At 36.0% G+C, this 19811-nt stretch overlaps 1 protein-coding gene across 1 annotated transcript in view; it reads right to left on the reverse strand.

Moving 5' to 3' along the window:
* Positions 1-19811, reverse strand: part of SGCZ (sarcoglycan zeta) — a 551451-nt gene that overhangs the window by 272961 nt on the left and 258679 nt on the right. The window contains exon 2 of the mRNA XM_080373912.1: positions 3560-3754. Coding sequence (XP_080230038.1) covers positions 3560-3754 — 195 coding nt within the window. The remainder of the gene's footprint in view (positions 1-3559; positions 3755-19811) is intronic.

Consider the following 19811-nt stretch of genomic DNA (forward strand, 5'->3'; position numbering starts at 1 on the left):
ATATACCTGAAAGTTTCTCTACTTTTCCCAGCTATACTACTTAATCTAATAAAAGGAGATTTGCACAACATGCCTACACTGTGTTTTTACACAATTGCAAATAAACCATATTTCCTTTTTAATTACTTCTTTGATGAGATATTCAACATCCATTCCTTAAGGACAACTCACTTTAGTTGCCTTGATATGAGATGAATAGCCAACCCTATTTCTCCTCTTTTTGTATAAAAAAGCATGGGATAACTAGCTCACATTCAGAATATGATTTTAACAGGCAAGGTCAATACATTCAAAAAACTTTTCCAATTGGAGAATGCATAAATCGAACTCAGAAAGGCTTTTATTATGCCAATTGGCCAGTGGCTGCAGCTGCACAGTTAAAAATAGAAAGTCAGCAGCTAATACAAATTAACATTGCTGCAGCTGTCAGCCAGCAATGATGAACCCATGCCCTGGCTCTTCACAACCCCTAGAAGCAGTGAAATTACTATTGTTTTCATAAAAAGCTCAATGTTGGCTTGTGCTAAAACAGCACATAATTTAAAATAATGTCAAAACATCAAAGCAGTTCAATTTCAACAATTATTTTATCATGGCTAGACTCCTCTCTTGTGCAAATACTCTCCAACCAGTTTCACAAAAGTATTTTCCTTTTCGAAAAGTTCCTAGCTATACTTCAGATTTCCTATCACTGCCCAGATATACAGTTTCTTAGTTTATATGTATCTGTACATATATACACGTGCATGGACGAAATATATGCATACTTCAAAGCTGCTGCATTCTTTGAATACATGAAGTTTAGGTTCATAAACTAAATTACTCTCCAACATCCATCACTAAGAATGTGACTCCTTCAGACTTGATACAAAATTCTCATTGGTGCTCAAATGTGCATGTGTGGACAAAAGCATGAAGATTTTACAGAGTTTTTTATATGACAATCTTCTAGCAATCAATTTTAGAACCCATACAGAGACTCTAATGTGAATATTAACTAGTCCAAGTAGAAGACTATCATTCAATCAATCTGCAGAAGAAAACTGGTATTCATCAGTGTATAATAAACAAAATGAATTTGAACATGATCTAAAATAATGGTTCTTATAAAAGCAGAAGTAAATACTGACAGACTTTTTTCATTCTTTCAGCTTAAAGTTACATGATATGCCTACATCTATTATATGTGGCTTTAGAATATTAAATATCCTATTGTAATGTAATTTAATTACTACATTTTTTAACAGCCTCTTTGTAAAACAAATGTATGCACTTTAGGACATACAGTTTCAGGTCATAAACCACAGTTTTATGCCTATGGATTATATTTTCTGAAACAGTTTAACCACTTATCATTCTATAAATTTATATGAAAGTTGGAAGACAAAATCAAATCAGTCCTGATGGAGTATGTCATTAAACAAAAGCATGAAATATTTTGCCATTAAAAGAATAACATTCAGTAATTTTATGTCAACGGGGATATACTATGTATAAAATTAAGTAAGAAAGATCTGGTGGTGGTATGATCATTAAATAAAATACTTTGGTTATTCTTTTTAAGTACCAAATCCTTTGGAAAATTTTGCAGATTGTTCATAACAAACAGCTAAGTAGGAATGATAATTTCTGAGGTATTTAAAGGGTATATGATATTCCTAAATGAACAGTGTTACCAAGTATATGCAATATTTTGGAGGGGTTATCATATGAAAAAGGAGTGATATGTTCCATTTTTGTTTTCCAAACCACTTGCTGGTATATATGACTATGGTAAATCTGAATATAAAAAAATATTTTTAATTCTGAAACAGAAGGGTTAAAGATTAACTCACACTATTCAGTGGCATACCATTTATCTATATTTATAACAAATTCAGGATTATTAAAGATGCACATAAGCTTTGTGATCTCTGAACTATAATTATTAAATAATGAGTTTATAAATCACGCATGTAACATTTCAAACATTATCTTTGCGAAACTTAAGTCAGTGTTTCCATAATTATTTCAGATTTCAGATACATACATCTCAAGTTACTGAAGCAAGGTCTTCAATCTACTAACTAGCAAACACGACTGTGAAACAACTCAGTTGTTTCCTGCACTAGATTCCTGCACCGATTTAGTGATTCACCATAATTTTTAACTTTCTAACAAAGCTTTGACACACAGAAAAGAAAAGTATTTCAAGATATCTTTTCTAGTTTTATTTTAAAAAGTTTCTATGTTCAAACTGTAAGAGTTTCAAACTGGACAGTGCTGTAGTAGCTTGTAGTATGGAAGGTCAATCATTGGCTAGATATGGGAGCAGTAGTTTCAAATATTTTATTGCAAAGCAATCTTCTGCACAGAGAAAAATTATGTGCTTTTTAAAGCATCTTCTTAACTTACTTAAATTTCCATGCTTAATTTTCCTGTGGAATAATAGCAGACCATTTTACTGAAGTCAAGAGGTATGCACAAATACCCTTCTAATGCAAATAGAAAAAGTGTCTGTGGATGTCCTGTTTTGCAAGCACATTTTGCTAAGAAAACCCCAAACACACACACACACAAAACCCCACAAAAAGAAAAACAACAATAAACTCCAAAAACCAAGCACCACCACCACCCCAAACTTCTAACAAAGTCTTCAGTACATGAATATTAAAGTCATATAGTGGTCAAAATATAAATCCACCGTATTAATCCACTAGTAGCAACTCAGAAGTAACAATTCATTTGCTCAATACATCTCACCAGGCAATGACCTCAGATAACCTTATGCATTGCAAAGCATTAGCAGATATAATTTTACGCATATATTTAATGCTGGTTTTGTTGACTGTTTTTTATTATTATTTCCAATAAACTAATGGAGAATAGAAATGTGCTATGACCCTAGGAATTATAAATGGATTACTAACTACATCAAAATATGTCTTATGAAGGTCAAAATCAAAGAGCGACTGCAATGATCCTAGAAGCACCACCATTTTTTTAAACTGTGGTGTCTTCTATCTTTCCTTCTGATATACAAAAAGACATTACTCCACTGCCAGTTAGTAAGCACTCCCACCACCTTTATCCAACCAAAGCTTTGGGAAGAGCTCGAAAGTTAACATTGTTTCCACTGAATTAAGGTGTTTATTTTCAGATGTACATCTGAAATGCAGAGTCAGTAACACTTTGTTGCTAGTAAAGATTCCACGTGGAGGCTGTCTCAAATGCATGCAGCTTTTATACTCACTTACCCTCTCTTACCAATCTCAAACCAACTAGTCTAAGTTCTAGGGGAAACACCATCCAAATGGTCAGTAAACTGGAAAAAATACTAAGAACTAAAAAAGCCACCCTAGGATGTAACTAACACTGTTTCCTCCTAAGACAGATACCACACAGAAGAGACACAGAAACAACTGATTGCTATAAGTGGTGACAAGAGACCAAGAGATGCTTGGGATAGTTACCAAAATGCTTTTAGTTGGGCAAACAAAACAAAACAAAAAATCTGTTTAATCCAAAATTACAAGGTTACTTCAAGAATCAGGGTGCATAAAGTTAAAGCAATACTTACCACTGTGAAATTCATAACCTTCAAAATCCATATTGTCATTGCCATGTTAACAATCATGGTAACCAACAACAGAAGCACAAAGAAGTATAAGCACCTCTTTCGCCATCCATAAATTCCTACTGGGTAAAACTGAGGATGTTCAGTCCTTGGAAGGCTGTTCTGTTGTGTTGCTAATATATACTGCTCTCGTGTCATCTGGAAAAGAAAGATGCAAGTCTAAGTAAGCAAACGAGAGGTCTGTTTTTCATAGATTTTATTACATGAAGATTATCTGAGAATGTATAGCAAATCAGTTTCCATAAGCACAGAAGGAATGCATTCATTCAGCGTAAATTACATCAGTGTTATTTTTACTAGGAACTTAGTAAGAATTTGGTGAGTTTCATTAATTTAAAAGTAAACTTCTGGTTTGAAATTTCAAATTGGATTTGTATTTCAAACTTATCAGCAAGAAACTGTAAAAGTCCTTAATGTAACCCATGTAAGTAGTTCACATTATTTCTGAAGACTGTTTTATTCCCCTTTATGAGGTCGTTCAGGATTTTTTTTTTTTTTTTAAGAAAAGTTATGTTACTTTTTTGTATTGGTTTTGGCTGAGATAAAGGTAATTTTCTTCATAATAGCTTGTAGCCAAAACCAGTACACTCTTTCACACAATTAAAGAAAAATCTTTTCTTTCTATAAATGCACATCATAAATGAAATTATCAATTTTGTATTATACTTAGTAAATTAAATTAATAATTGAAGTCATTATACATACACTCATATTTTACATAACAGCATGCCATTGTGTACACCATAATTTACACCAAAAGAAACAGGAAAACCCTTCTAAGCTTTAAATTTGCCCTTTAGGAGACATGGATACCATCATCATCTGCTGTTTTCCTGAACCTCTTTTAAGTTCTAGCATATAAGCAAGCAGTAACTGCAAACTGCTTAAAGAAGTTATTGTTAATTCTTTAAAACAAAAATATTTATGGCATTTATTAGAAACCATTAAACATTTTTTTTACATCCTTAATTTCCTTTTACAGTTATTTATATTCATATTCATATTCAACTGTCACATTGCCTTTAGACTGGATGGTATTAAGTTTGTTTTAACTTGATTTTTAAGTCATGGAGAAATCCCACTCTGTTTATGTAAAAGTTCTTCCTGAAACATGCCCATTGCAAAGATTGGTTTAATAAGCTTTATGCTTAGGAGGGAAAAAAACAAAAACACAAAAACAAACCAACAAAACACTTAAAACACAAATAAAAGCCCAACTAACTTATAAAACAGATAGAATGACCAGTTTAATGCTTAAAAACTGCCTTTATTTTCATTAAAGTAAAAAATGCAAAGAAATGAGTCATTCAATTCAATTAGAAATAAAAAGACAGATTAAATCCATTTGACATATCAAACATATTGATATAAGATTTTTATAATGTAAAGCTGAAAAATGTTTATATTGCTAAATATTTATCCAAATCAAAACTCTTGAGGTTTTACCATGCACTAGTTAGATACTAATGGCATAAATGAACTCACTGTGAATAACTACAGCCACAAGTCACAGAATAAACAACCATTTCACAACAAAAATACATATATGACTGAATAAGTCAAGACAAAAATAAGTAATTTATAGACCAATTATTAAAGTGTTAAATTTGCTAGCTTTAAATAAGCTAGTAAACAGACATTTTGTCATTTTTATTCTTTTCAATCATAATTGTTTCACTTTGCCTGTAATTTCAATCAAATGTCATGTTTAGCTGTTTATTTACATAGTAAACCTTTACAAACAGAACTTCCCTGAATGACATTTCTCAGTCCTCCCCGAGCATAGTGTCACCAGGCTTCAAGACCTTAGATCACCCCCTTATCATATCCTAGCACTATCCATCCTAGTTTTGTCTGCATTCCTTATGAATTCAGAAACTGAATACATTAAAGGGTTAATAATTTTCCTCCTTTATAATGAGTTTCTACAGGTTTATTTAGCCAGCCATTGTAAGAAAAATGCAATGCATGACTATATTTTGAAATTTAATTAGCATTTTTTTATACCATTTCCATGGTCTTGTGACCTTAGATTATATGTTACTTACAAAACAATTGTTAGCTTTAGAAACATTTGAAAGTCAACTTCCAGACTGTGAGAATGCCAGGGCTACCACTGCTCCTAAAACTATGACTGTGGCCCCATGAAATATGCTCCTTGCAACACAATCATTAAACACAATGAAATTTTATTCCATCACCACATCCAGGTACCAGTCAGTTCCCTCAAACGTATACTGTTCAACTGAGTGAGGTCTGGTGATGAAAGCTGTCCCCCTGCAGTCCATGGAGGTCCATGATGGAGCAGATATCCACCTGCAGCCCGTGGAGGCCCCCACACCAGAGCAGGTGCATGTGCCAGAGTCTGTGACTCCATGGCGAGCGTGTGCTGGATCAGACTCCTGGCAGGACCTGTGACCCCATGGAGAGGAGCCTACACCGGAGGAGAAGGTTTTCTAGCAGGACCTGTGACCCTGTGGGGGACCCGCGCTGGATCAGGCTATTCCTGAAGGACTGTACCCTGTGGAAGGGACCCACGCTGGAGCAGTTCATGATGAACTTCAGCCTGTGGGAAGGACTCACATTAGAGAAGTTTGTGAAGGATTGTCTCCTGTGGGAGGGACCCCAGGCTGGAGCAGAAGAAGAGCACGAAGAGGAAGGAGCAGCAGAGACAAGAAGAGGAAGGAGCAGCAGAGACAACGTGTGTCGGACTGACTGCAACCCCCATCCTCTGTCCCTCTGCACTGCTTGGGGGGAGGAGGGAGATAAGCTAGTCAACATAATTAATTTAACATCAATTCTTCCCAACGACCCACAAGGATCAAGGCCTCAGTTTTCTAAGAACTGCACATATGTACATTATAAACAGGCACAAAGAATTTACCATTTGCTGTGAAGATAAAAATATTATTGTGATTTTGGCTTTAGTTTTTAGGGTTATTAATCTGGCTAGTTACAGTTATTGGCAGCACTCTCACTATTGATTTGTATATTCATGTAAAAAAAAAAAAAAATCAGCTGATTTTTAAACTATTGAAAACTAAAACAAATCCTAGTTGATCTCACAATTAATACCCGGAGATTTTAAAAGTATCAAGACAAAACCCACAGAAATGTTTGATAAATATCTCCATTTAATATTGTGTTTTTATCAGCAGTAACTGAAAACCTACTAGACCATATTTACATCAGGTAAGTATTTTTAACTGAGGAGGAATGCGGCGAATGAAGAGACGGGACGCAGCTTGATGCAAGCAAATGTCAATTTATCGTACAGAAGCACGAGGTTTTATACACTTTCAGAAGCTGCGCGTTTTAAACTAATTGGTTCTTGAAGCTAAGCCTTGCATACTAGGCAATCCCTGATTGGTGGTTAACTACCAGCAATTAACAGCAAGGTGTTACCTTTCCTTGGCGCCATCAGTCTCCCACCCCCCTGTGCTCTGTAAACACGTCTCATCATGTTAATTGTTGTGTCTATTCACACTCCTCGTCCTCCCAGGGTTCGTGACCTACAAGCTCGAGCACATTCCCCTCAGCTAACTGATTGCCATGCATGGTCCTAGTTTCCAGCCCGCTCCTGCATCTCCCCCTTCCTGTTGCACAAAAAGAACCTTTGAAACCGAACGAGTGAAAACAAGGTATAAGTAATAGAACAAATAAAAAACCAACTGAGACATATTATCAGTGTCAAAATAACCCACTGTCTCTGTTCCGTACAATTTTACAATTTCCCCTTTTTGTTTTTGAACAGCTAGTACCAAGTTTTTCATGTTCTGCAGGGCCCTTGCAAACATGACAGCAACCAAGGTAATAGCAAACAAACAATACTGCCAATTGATTGAATGAGTGCCAAAAAGGCTGAAATTTTCTCAGATTTTGATAACATGTTGCTGCAATGGGGCGCCTAAAATCCACGCAGCGCATACCATCAAAATCCTCACAGCCATGTCCTTGAACCAACAACAAAAAGCAGTGGCAATTTTGACTCGCATTCTTAATTGCCTACCAAACAAGGTGATTTTACTCTAATGCTTTCCCTGCTGTTACTCCTGATAAGAGAAGAACCACTGCAATACGTTCCCATCATAGCCTCCTACTACATTAGCATCTACAAAAAGACAATTATCGACATTCAAAGTGTAAACAGTATCATCTTCTTTTGGATTAACATTATACATAGGTGGAAGGGCACACCAAACAAGAACTGGTTCAGTCAAAAAGTTCGAAACATAGCATGCCTTCTCTGAACATACCTCTGGGGTCATTCCCTTCGTTCCCTCTTTTTTTATGCAAAGAGAAATACTTTACCATAACAGAGAAGCCCCTATTTACATCTCTGAGCCCGGACACAAACCGCAGCTGTATGCTCCACCAGGCTCAGGGCAGAAATCATTCATGCAGTTACAATGCTATATATCTCTACAAGCATGCAGACACCTATTAAACACTAGATAACCATGTTTATCTTTCCTATTCTCCTTCACAATACCTAGTTGTTCTCTCATTATGAATCCTCCCTTCCCCCACTGCTTTGCTTAACTCTTGAACAGCCTCGTATTGCACAGGCTGCCACTCTCGAGGTTGATCTGTCTGATAAAATACTGAACATGCCATAGCGACTCCCAAAACCCATCACTGAAGTGTTTCCCACTTGCATTCCTGCCACCAATCCCTCAGACCCCCTTTCACCCTCCCCAAAAATACAATCAATGCATCAGGAGAGACGAGGGGGTGGGGGAAAGGTCTAGCTCCTTTTCCAGATCTATAGGACCTGGATCAAAAGGTTTATCAGTGTCAATAAAATCATTGTCCGAGTTGCCCTGTTCCCGTGCTTGATCCTGTGTTGTGAGGGTCGCTGCAATCAGTGACAGAAGCTTTGGGGGCAGAGGAGGTGTGGACAGAATCGCCATTGCTGACGGTGTCATGAGAAAAGTCGCGCTGTCGGTGGAATTTACAGCTTCCTCTGGTTTAGCACCATTAGTAGAATTAGTCCACACTTGGCAAAGAGTAGTCAGAATTTGCCACCAAGATGCTAAATGCATTCCCGACACGGAGTTCCCCCCCGCGGCAGCATCATACAACTGGCTGCTGTATGTACACACTTTCATTCTTTCAAAGTCTCTAAAGTTTCTTGGCTGCTTACCTGTCTGGATGAATACAGGTGTTATCCTCGGGGTTTAGGTTGTCCGCCTGGTCCAGACAGCCAGACGATCGTTCAGCCAAGCCGTCTCCTCCGGAGCGCAGCCCTCTTCCACGAGCTGTCTTTTTTATCGACCAGTTCCGTCCTTATTCTTCCAAGGCTTCGGAACACCACCATAGGGGTCACCATTTGAGGAAACTGAGGCACGGACTCCCTGATCTGACTAGAAGGCCCTTCATGAGTCCATATACGTCTCTTTCTGGGGACGAAGCCTGATTCCCCATTACGGATTTCCCACAGCTCACCTCTCAACTCCGGAGGGATTTCTGGCCGGCTCCTGCTTCCTTTCAGCAGATCATTCAAAGCTCTGTGGGATTCGCTGCATGTCGCTCAGAGAGGCGATTCGAGAGCCCTTCACGTCAGATCCTTAAACGCATCACGTCGGGGTCACCAATTTGCGGCGAATGAAGAGACGGGACGCAGCTTGATACAAGCAAATGTCAATTTATTGTACAGAAGCACGAGGTTTTATACACTTTCAGAAGCTGCGCGTTTTAAACAGATTGGTTCTTGAAGCTAAGCCTTGCATACTAGGCAATGCCTGATTGGTGGTTAACTACCAGCAATTAACAGCAAGGTGTTACCTTTCCTTGGCGCCAGCAGTCTCCCACTCCCCTGTGCTCTGTAAACACGTCTCATCATGTTAATTGTTGTGTCTATTCACACTCCTCGTCCTCCCAGGGTTCGTGACCTACAAGCTCGAGCACATTCCCCTCAGCTAACTGATTGCCATGCATGGTCCTAGTTTGCAGACCGCTCCTGCAGAGGAACTGCTGTGAGATCTGTGGTTTTGTAAATCATGAAAAGTCAAAGAAATTCCAGAATACTAGAAGGAAAAGTAAGTTTTTAAAACATTTTAAAAAGTGACTTGCATGAACCTTGCCAAAGCACACAATATGACAGAACGTCTTTCAAAAAACTGGTCACACCTAAAAGAATCTGAGAAGTTTTTGCCAAGAATTCTGATTGATAAGGTGCACATATATTTTATATGTAAAAATATATACACACAGGTATTTATGAATAAATATGTACGTATTCAGATCATAGAAATATATACAAATCTACACACAAACTTCTGATGACTAAGTGCTGTTTCATTTTATTGAACTTTCAAAATATATTATAAAGAAATACATTTTAAACTAGGTGACTGACAGATCTTATTGATGAGGAATTATTATTAAATGGACATTTAAAAAATCTCACTGTTGTATAAGCTTAATGCTATTCCATTACTCAGGTCTTGCAAATATGAAATGACTGGTGACAACATTTCAAGATAAGACAAAAAATATGCTTTGAAAGTTTTCCTAGATTTCTGACACTAGGATGCTTGAGGGTCTCAAACAAAAAAAAAAAAAAAACTAAATTACACAACTGCTCCATTAAATATTTGAAAGGTTTCAATGTTAGCATCTTAACCTGGTAAACTCCATGGTGCACACATGCCTATATATACAAAGTCATAAGCAATCCAGAGCCACACATTAAAGAAGCTAAAAGTAACTCCTGTGCTCTGATAATTAATGAGATTTCTAGTTCAAATCCAAAGTTATATGGGATAAATTATTCATTAACTACAAAGAAATTAAATGAATTCTTACACTGCACTGAGTGTCATAAACAAGATAAAGGAAAATATCATAGCTCTGTAAACTGTTTAGTCATGTCACAACTGTACCTGAATATATTTTGCGATTTTAAATTTTCATTTTTGGCTATTCCTATACTTTTTGATCTTTTTCAGTACCACAAAAATATGATTGTGCATATTCAGTAAGCACAGGCCAATCTGAACAAGCACACAGCATGAAATCTAGAGCACAATCAAGCCAACAATGTTTAAACCATTGATAGTTTAGGATATATATATGTCTTATAACAGAACAGATACCTTAGACTTATAACCAAAGAATGAAGCAGAGATATTTTACATTTTCAAAATCGATTTTAATCTTTGGGAAGATCTCTTACAAAGGCAAATTTTCAAAGCAGAAAAATGAAAGAGAAGACAATGAACGAATGAACTAAATCTAGAGGGTGAGATTGTTGGTATAATTCCTGGTTAGGGCAGCAATCTACTTAACTGTCAACAAAATCTGTTTAGAACATGATTATGCTTTGCAATATTCTTTCAGCGAAATATAAATTCATCTTTATGACTAATGGCTCTTTTCTAAGTGTCACAAAAGAAAAATTAAATTCAAAATGAAGGAATGAAATAAAGGGATCATTGTTCTTAATTACAAATGATTAGTCAAACAGGAGAAACAATCCAGTATTTGCTGTTAACATCTGGGCAGACAATTTGACTTCCAGTTTACTGATTTTCTAAAAGGAAAATTATATGTTTGTGTATGTTTTGATAATAAAATATGATTTTTAGTTTTGGATCAGCTCTACATAAAATATAAACCTGTGTTGGCTCCATTAATTTTTAATTTTTAAAATGTCACCCAAGAATACAAGTAAATGTGTTAACAGTTTTTTGGGGTTTTTTTACTATTTTGAAAAAAAAAAAAAAAGTGCTAAAAGATACATTTAGATACAATAATTTTAAATGGTAATACTATCCAGATAAGCAATTTTAAGTCTTCTCGAAGTGTGGTTGACTACATAAAAACCAAGATGAATGCAGTAGCTTCTCCATGGCAGTCTTAGGGGCTCTTAGGAAGATCACCTCTGCATCCAGCTGCTAAAAAATGTGGAAGGATAAACTGAGGGCAATACCTTTTATTAAAGCACAAGATGCTTTAAGAAAGGAAGATGACACAGAAGAGTATGACTATACTTAACAGAAACAGCAGAAGTTACCAGAGGGCTTTTACACAGGTTGATATGGCTTCTACGGGTTTGAAAATCATGCAGTCTAATAAAACCTGGTATCTTGGTGGGGGTGGGGGAAAGTAGAAGGGAAGAAAGAAACTTAACTGATTTACCAGGGTAACTACAATTTTCTTCAGACCTAAAACAAGCATCCTTCTCTCACAATTAAGGCTGCAACTCCAATGTTTTTCCTATGCCAAATCTGTCTCAAGCAAGCAAAGCTTTATGACAAACAAGACCTGTGTCAACATCATTGTACACATGAGGAATGGAAACTGAGGGAGGGAGAGAAAGAAACTTCTCCACAGACAACGAGCAAACTAGTGAAAAACTGAAGAACTGAATCACTTCTCTCATTCCACCGCTTTCCATTTAGCATTGCTTTCAGTTTTGGTGTTTGGGTTTTTTTTTTTTTCTGTTGTAGATGCAATGTAAGTTTGGGGGCATTACAATGAGAGCTGGTCAAGAGTTAGTTTTTCTAGTTCATGTTCTCTCCCAATTTCTTTTTAGTTTTCTGAGAAGCTCAATTTGAAGGTCTCAAGAGTTCTACAATCCCTGCAGCAAGTGCTGTAACTCAGATTGCTTAGAGACACACAGACCTCTCTAATCTTAGGCAAATTTTCTGCTAGCTTCTGTTAATACATTTTATTTGACAGTCCTTGCTATTAACCAAGCTTTCATACTCCTACCTTTGAGAAAAATATTCAGTAACAGATTTTTTGAAAGGGTTTGATAAAGCCTGCTTGCATTCCCAAGGGTGTAGAACAAAAAAACCCAAACTCAGCATGTTTGAAACATCAATATAATGATTAAAAGTGGTTTGAAATTTTCAATGAAGAGTGCTTTTATTGTGAGCATATAAATTGAAATATTGAAATCTATCCATTTGAACAAATTCCCAATAAAACAGAGATGGGTGCCATCTGACATTACCCCATACCTTGGAAGGACAGAAAAAACTTAAGTTGTTTTGTGGGGTTTTTTTAAGAACTTTCAACATTTTTTAGAACATTCAACATTTAGAACTTTAACACAATTATTTTGTTATATTTATTTATGAAACAAAAATAAGAACATCACTTCTTTTTAAGACTATTCTTTTGAGATCTCAGTATTTTTATGATTTCTTCTTAAAAAGGAATTAGTGACATAGGTATATCAAGACTTAAGTAAGAAAATTACCTTAATGGTTGTAGAAATATAACTGTGGGAATTACTTGATAATTGTCATATTATAAATGGAAAAGATTTATTGAAAGCTACAAGAAGTTGTCAAGTCTGACAAGATATTATCACAACATTTCTCTATACTCAAAAACCCTAAAAATTAGCATCTATTTTGACAGATACAAATCTGAAACTGTTTACTACTCCCGTCATGAAACAGATAAACCAAAACCCAATATGATTTTATTACCTCGGGTACTGTAATTGTACCCTGGCACATGACAGTGCTTCAAGACATTTTCATTACTGATTGATTCTTTGTGCATTGTTTTATTAATTCATAGGCAGAATGAAAAAGATAAAGGAATTTTTAAATGTAAAAAATGATATGACAGCATCTAGACCCATTAATGATTTAGGTTGGTAAGGAACATATTAGCAATCAAATGAGCTGTAGAGGTGAAAAGATAGAAGAAAAAAAACTATAGCTAGCAGGGAAAATTCTTCATATCAGCATTTAGAGAGAAAAAAAAAATCAAAAAGCAATCTGCTCGTAACTAGCCATAGCTCAGGACATCATATAAATGATTTAACAAAACCAGCTGGCTCTCTCCACTCTCCCTGACAGTAACATGGCCTCTGGCCAGCACATCATGCTGTGGACAGCTCTCTTTTGTGTGACACTGCAGCAAGTAATTCATTTTGCTTCTACTCTACATGGTGTGTGGCATCAATTAAGCTTACAGATGAAATATTATTTTACTATTTTCTTTATTAACTTTAGCTGGAAATTTATGTAGTGAAAAATGTCTCACACAGAGCAGGAAGTGCTATAAGAACCGTAAAATTTCTTATACAGCAAATACACAAACGCATAGAGTAAAGGTTGGAGTGCAACATACTAAAATCAACAATTGGGATTAAATCAATAAGAAGTTCATTACAACAATAAATACAAAGATGGCAAGCAAATGGCTTGTAGCTTTTCAAAAGGTCTTATGAATAAAAGGATGGATTTTCTTGGAAAGCTTTTAGAATGCCAAACAGCTATGTACAAAGCTCTTGCTGTCACTTCCAGCATGTGTTGAAGCAGCTAAATTGTTTTTTCTCTTCTGCAAGGGTTTGGTACTCTGTAATTGATTTCCAAAAATAACAGAAAAAGATGGTATCATCTTGAGTTAGTGGGAATCATATTAACTACTGCGAATAAACTGACGAGGTAGTAGAACTACATTCTCAGAGGATTAAATATTGGAGGGAGAGAGCAGCTTCCTCTGCAAACATTTTTATCTGGGCTACACCTGACACCTGCAGTTTTCTCCTTATGTTATTAGCCATTCAAGCCTTTCTAAAGGCAGCCAAAGCCATGTCAGCAGCTGACCCTGGTATGAGTGGTGATGGGGCACAAATTGTTGGTCAGCTATGATAAAAGCCATATCACTCTATTGTGTGTTACTGGCAACAGAAATCAGTGTACATCCTTGTTGCCCTGATAGAGAATTTTACATATGTCCGATAAGTTTTTTTCTGTTCAGTATAATTAGCACCAATCACTACTAAACCTGTTACAGTAACTCAAAAGCATTTGGAGTGTGGTCCTTCTGAGACCCACACTAGGGTATGTCACAGAATCATAGAATGCTTGAGTTTGGAAATCATCTTTAGAGGTCATCTAGTTTAACCCCCTACTCAAGCAGGGCAACCTAAAGCAGGTTGCTCAGGACCATGTCCAAGTGGCTTTTGAGTATCTCCAGGGATGGTGATTCCATGACCTCTCTCGGCAAACTGTGCCAGTGCTCAGTCTCCCTCACAGCAAAACAAGTGTTTCCTGTTGTTCAGACAAAACCTCCTGCATTTCAGTTTGTACTTATTGACTCCTGTCATCCGGCACCACAGAAAACAGTCTGGCTCTGTCCTCTTTGCACCTTTCCTTCAGGTATCTGTACACATAGAAAAGATCCCCACCGAACCTACTTTTTTCCAGATGAAACAGTCCCAGATATCTCAGCCTTTCCTCATAGTAGAGATACTCCAGTCCCTTCATTGTTTTCATGGCCTTTCACTGGACTCTCTCCAGTGTGTGCATGTCTGTCTTGTACGGGGGAGCCCAGAACTGGACACAGAACTCCAGGTGTGGCCTCAGGGTTGCTGGATAGAATTGAAAGATCACCTTCCTCAGCCTGCTGGAAACACTTCTCCTGATGCAGCCCAGGATACTGTTAGCCTTCTGTGTGGCAAGGGCATAGTGCTAGCTTGTGTCCTATCTTTTATCGAAAACATTCCCAGCTGGGATCCATACACAAACCACTTATTTTTAAAAACACTTTATCCTACATTAAGTAAGCCCTCAGTCAAGCCTTGGGGACCACTAAGATTTTGGAAAAATGTTATGTTCCTTATTTTATATTAGCTATGGCTAGGCAACATCCTAGTCAGTACCACGTTAGAGTGAAAGATGATTCAAGGGAGGCTTCACACATTCCATCTTCAACCTCCAACTTGAAAAGCTTACTTCCAGATTGACTACATAGAAAGACCCAACTACTTCTGCCAGGCAGACGTATCAAATCTGAGGAACTTCACGTTTCTAATCTGAAAGTTCAATGCCTTTTTTGTTCAGCCATGAATTTTTGCCCTGGCCACTTTCAGAGACAGAGATGTAACTGTACTCAAAATTCCAAAATCACATTCCTTAAGTAACACATTTGGAAACCCCTGTGCACCCCTGAAAATCTGAAGGAAAGAAAATGCAAATAACTTCACCATCAAGCTGTACATAGTGAGTTGATTACATAATTCATGTGGGTTTAAATTTAATAATTCAGAAGAATCTGATTTAAATTCTTGGCCACAAAGAACAGTTTTGACATCAGTGTCAACAAGGCTTAAGACAGTATATCTTTACTGACAATTTGTTTGGCTTTACGTTGTCAATTAGAATTCTGTTTTTTTTTGCTAAGTCAATACAATTAGATTACTACAGAGACTTCATTACAGCCACAGGCATGACAGCAGCTGAGGTACACAATTTTCTCCCTGTGATGCTAGTACTCACTAAACAGTTATTGGAACAATTGTCTATAAAAGGACAATAAATGTTTGCATCTGGAATATTGTTCTCCAATAAAATTATCACTTCACAAAAATGGATACCAGTGAGCTGATACTATTACTATTATTACTTAGTGAGAACATTTATGGCTGTTCTGTGTTTAACATAGTTAATTGTAATGTTCACTGCACAATGAAGTTCACAGCATGTTAGCAAGACTAAATAATCATGTAATGAATAGAATCATATTTTTCCCACTATTCTGTGAATTGAAATCTTTCTAAATAGTAATGTGCTATACTGAATTCTTCAGGAAGCTGGATTCAAGCACATCTCAGGCTATGATGTTTCCTAGTTACCTTTTCAATAACCAGAACAATTCCAGTATACTTCCAGTGTACTTTTTTAAGAAGCTTTGGTTTCAAAATTTTACTCGTTGCTTCCCTTTGTTAAGCTTTATAATCATTTAAACTTGCATGTGGTATTTTAGAGCAACTTTTGATGTGTTCTGTCTAGCTAAACTGCCGCCATAGTATAAGAATAATCTTAATTAAATTTGATGAGATTGCATAAGTAGTCTAGTAGCAGCAACACAAGATTCAGTATAGCTGAGTTGCCTTACAGAAAAGCAGGTACAAGACAGGGAGACAGGTACTTGATGAGTGGACTGCTGAAAGATACAGAAGATTTAGAAGAAATTCTAAAAGTCATTAAAATAGCAACAAAATCAGGAAAAACACAGTAAATCATTTAGATTTCAGTTTAAAAAAAAATCACTTTTAAAAAGCTGGTGGGTCTTCATCCCTGTTACTCTACATATCTCAATGAAGCAGGGCATGTCCATAAGCACTGTGACCAGTACTTTACATCTTCTGCTCACCTCCCTCTCTTAAGGCTACTGAGAGGATAAGATGTAGAATATCTTGTTAAGGATATTCTATTAGGAGAAAAACATCAACAGAAGACAGCAGGACCAATATTTCAGTAGCTTCACACAAACTGGTCCTTGCTTTCCTCTGTGAGTGATACATTTCATTAAATCAGTTTTAGTAGATGGTGGCATAGAAAAGTGTAATCTTCAAGAGTCAGGAAAGAAGTTTTAAGAGTGGCAGATTCACTAAGGGAAACAAAATAAGCTGGACAGGAGGAAACAGGTGGAATAAACACTTGAACTATGAGAGGAAACATCCTCTTTAATTAGTTTATTCCTACCTGTAGGTTGAAGTCTACGATTCATGTGGTGGAGTAATCACGTAGTCCAAAATCAAAGAACAGGAAAGACATGGGAAATGTGAACCAAATAAAGGGTTTCTAGAAAGATGAAGAACAAGTTTTTACGCACTGTTCCTTTTTCTCTTATTTGCATACACATGTAGTGCAACTCTGCTGTATGACTGGGAAAACAAATGCTTGCAGATCTATAGCCACAATATGTCTCTTCTGGCCTAACACGTACACATCTGTTAATTCTAATTAGAAATGTATGGACCAGGTTGTAAAGAGTACAGAACGAGCCACACTGAGTAAAGTGCTATGATATGAAGAACATGAGTATGCCTTAAAAAGACAGTGATTACATTTTGAGTTTGACTTGTATTTGTTGAGCTTCTGTGATTTAAGTGGGCAACAATATCACATCCCAAATTGATGCTGAGCTTTCAATTCACCAGTTTAATCTTAATGTGAATTTGATGACCCCATATTCAATATGAATCAGATTCCTCATCCTTTCAAAGATTTCTTAATTGATATTAATTATAATTGCATCAATAAACAAACATCTTGGTCTTATAAGAACATAAGCATGGTTTAAATCTTGCTGCTATCCATATCTATAATATAAGCTATATCTCACCTGTCTGCCTAATAAAGTACAACCAGAAAATAGCAGAATTTATCCTAACAGAAGAAGATAGATCACACTGACAGAATTCGATTTAAAAAGTACATATTCACACACACACATGTAAATATACATAAATAATCTCTTATTTTATAGCAACTCCCAACATAGGGTCCCACTCCAGTCTAATCTAAAAGAACAAAAATTAAAAATTATAACAACAGGTGCATTTTACTATGGGATAAATATTAAGTTTTGTTACCACCATTGAGCTAACACTCATGAACAACCCAATACTTCAAATACTCTGTGAATATTTTAATGAAATTGCATTGATGGAAATGGTTGAAGAAACGAACAGAAAATAAATACAGTTTTCAGTTACTAGTCTATAATTTGACCATGTATTTCAGATGATGCTAGAAAGCAACAGAGAGAGACACCAGGAATCTAAGATGAAATTATAGCTCTATTGCTTAAGTTTACATGTTTTTCATTTAATATGATATATAGGACCAAGTCCCTAATTTGTTTCCCTTCTTGTCTTTAATATTTCCTCCCTTACATTAAGCTCCCTCATCTTCCTCATTACTAATGGATGTAACTGTTCCCTGTGACTAGTGGTCTCACAGTTTATAAAAGCGGTTTCACAGTGATGGCCTGTACCTGTGCCTGCCTTTTTATAAACAACCATGGCATTTTAACACTGGAACAAAAGTCTTCTCTTCTTTCCAGCACCCACATGACCAATGACACCTCACACAAAAAAATCTCATACCAACAGATGCTGAACATGAAATGCAATTTGTAAAACTTTCAAGTGAGAGTAACCTTCAGAATCATCTTCCTTAATGATCTGAAAAAAGCATTACAGATAAAACAGTGGAACAATGTCCACCTTTTTTATTACATGAAATTTTGAATTATTGCACTTTTAAAACTCTCTAACAACTACAAAATACAGTTCTAGGTTTTAAAAAGCAAAATAATATTGACTTTCTTCTCAGATTTTAGTTAATATTTTGGCAAGAATCTTAACAGGTATGTTTGAAAGCTCCTAAATAATTTAAGATGCAAAAGTGAAAAAGATTTTGACCATATTTACAAAACATGTTTTAAATGTGGTTGACAGTGTTAAAGGCATAATATTGCTTTGAAAAATAAAATCTAAACTCCTAAATCATCCTGGCAAAATTTTTACCTTGGAAAAAATTTTTCATCAAAACTGGAGGAACGTGCTTTATTTTATTCTTATAATGACCTCTACATTTTCACTTTCTCTATTCCATTTCTGTTTACATTTTCTCCTTCCAGAAAAATGCTTGCAGAAGCACATTCATTCCCTATCACTCAATGTGTTCATATTTAGCAGAATACAAAGCACTGGGGACAGAAGCTCAACCAAACAAGAGTTGTTTGGTTATCGAAGAGGGGTTCCAAGAACTTGTTAATAATGAAGAAATTTAATATGTAATGATTAAATGTCACGTTTCTGTCAGGCATATCAACACATTAACTAGCTAAGTTGGCAGTACATATCTAATTTTTAATTTTTTTTTTTTTTTTTCCTGTTTAGGTAATGAAAAACATGATGCCAACATCATGGGTTAAACAACAGAACCGAACTCAAAAAAACTTTTGAAGTTAAAAATCTCCAGTGCTTCCAAGCAATGTGTAGGAAATCCAGGGAGATTCAGGTGGTCATCCAGATGTCATCTTTACTGCATCCGACTACCTTCAGTACTTTTTGGACTATCTTTACTGGTGGTAAATGGACTAAATCCTTTGATAGTCTAAAGCAAGTGGAGGTTTTTCTCAATTTTCCTCAAACGAGTAATGAAAATTGAGACTGACTCTACATATAATTTGTTCTGCCTGCTGTGAAGAAAAAAAAAAGAAAAAAGATATAGCTTGATAAAGGACAGTCTGATTAGAACTGAACAAAGTCTTCTTTTTATACTAAGAAGAGACTAAAGGTCAATCCAGTGCCTAAGCCATTTTATCTTCTAAGATACTTGTAAGCACTGTTGGAAGAATGGAAGAAAAAGTAACTGTTCTTCTCTGGAATTATACTTGAACCAGCTTTATGAATAACGTGCAG

This window comes from Falco punctatus (genome assembly GCF_963210335.1).
Source record: "Falco punctatus genome assembly, chromosome: 1".
In the NCBI taxonomy this organism is placed as follows: Eukaryota; Metazoa; Chordata; class Aves; order Falconiformes; family Falconidae; genus Falco; species Falco punctatus.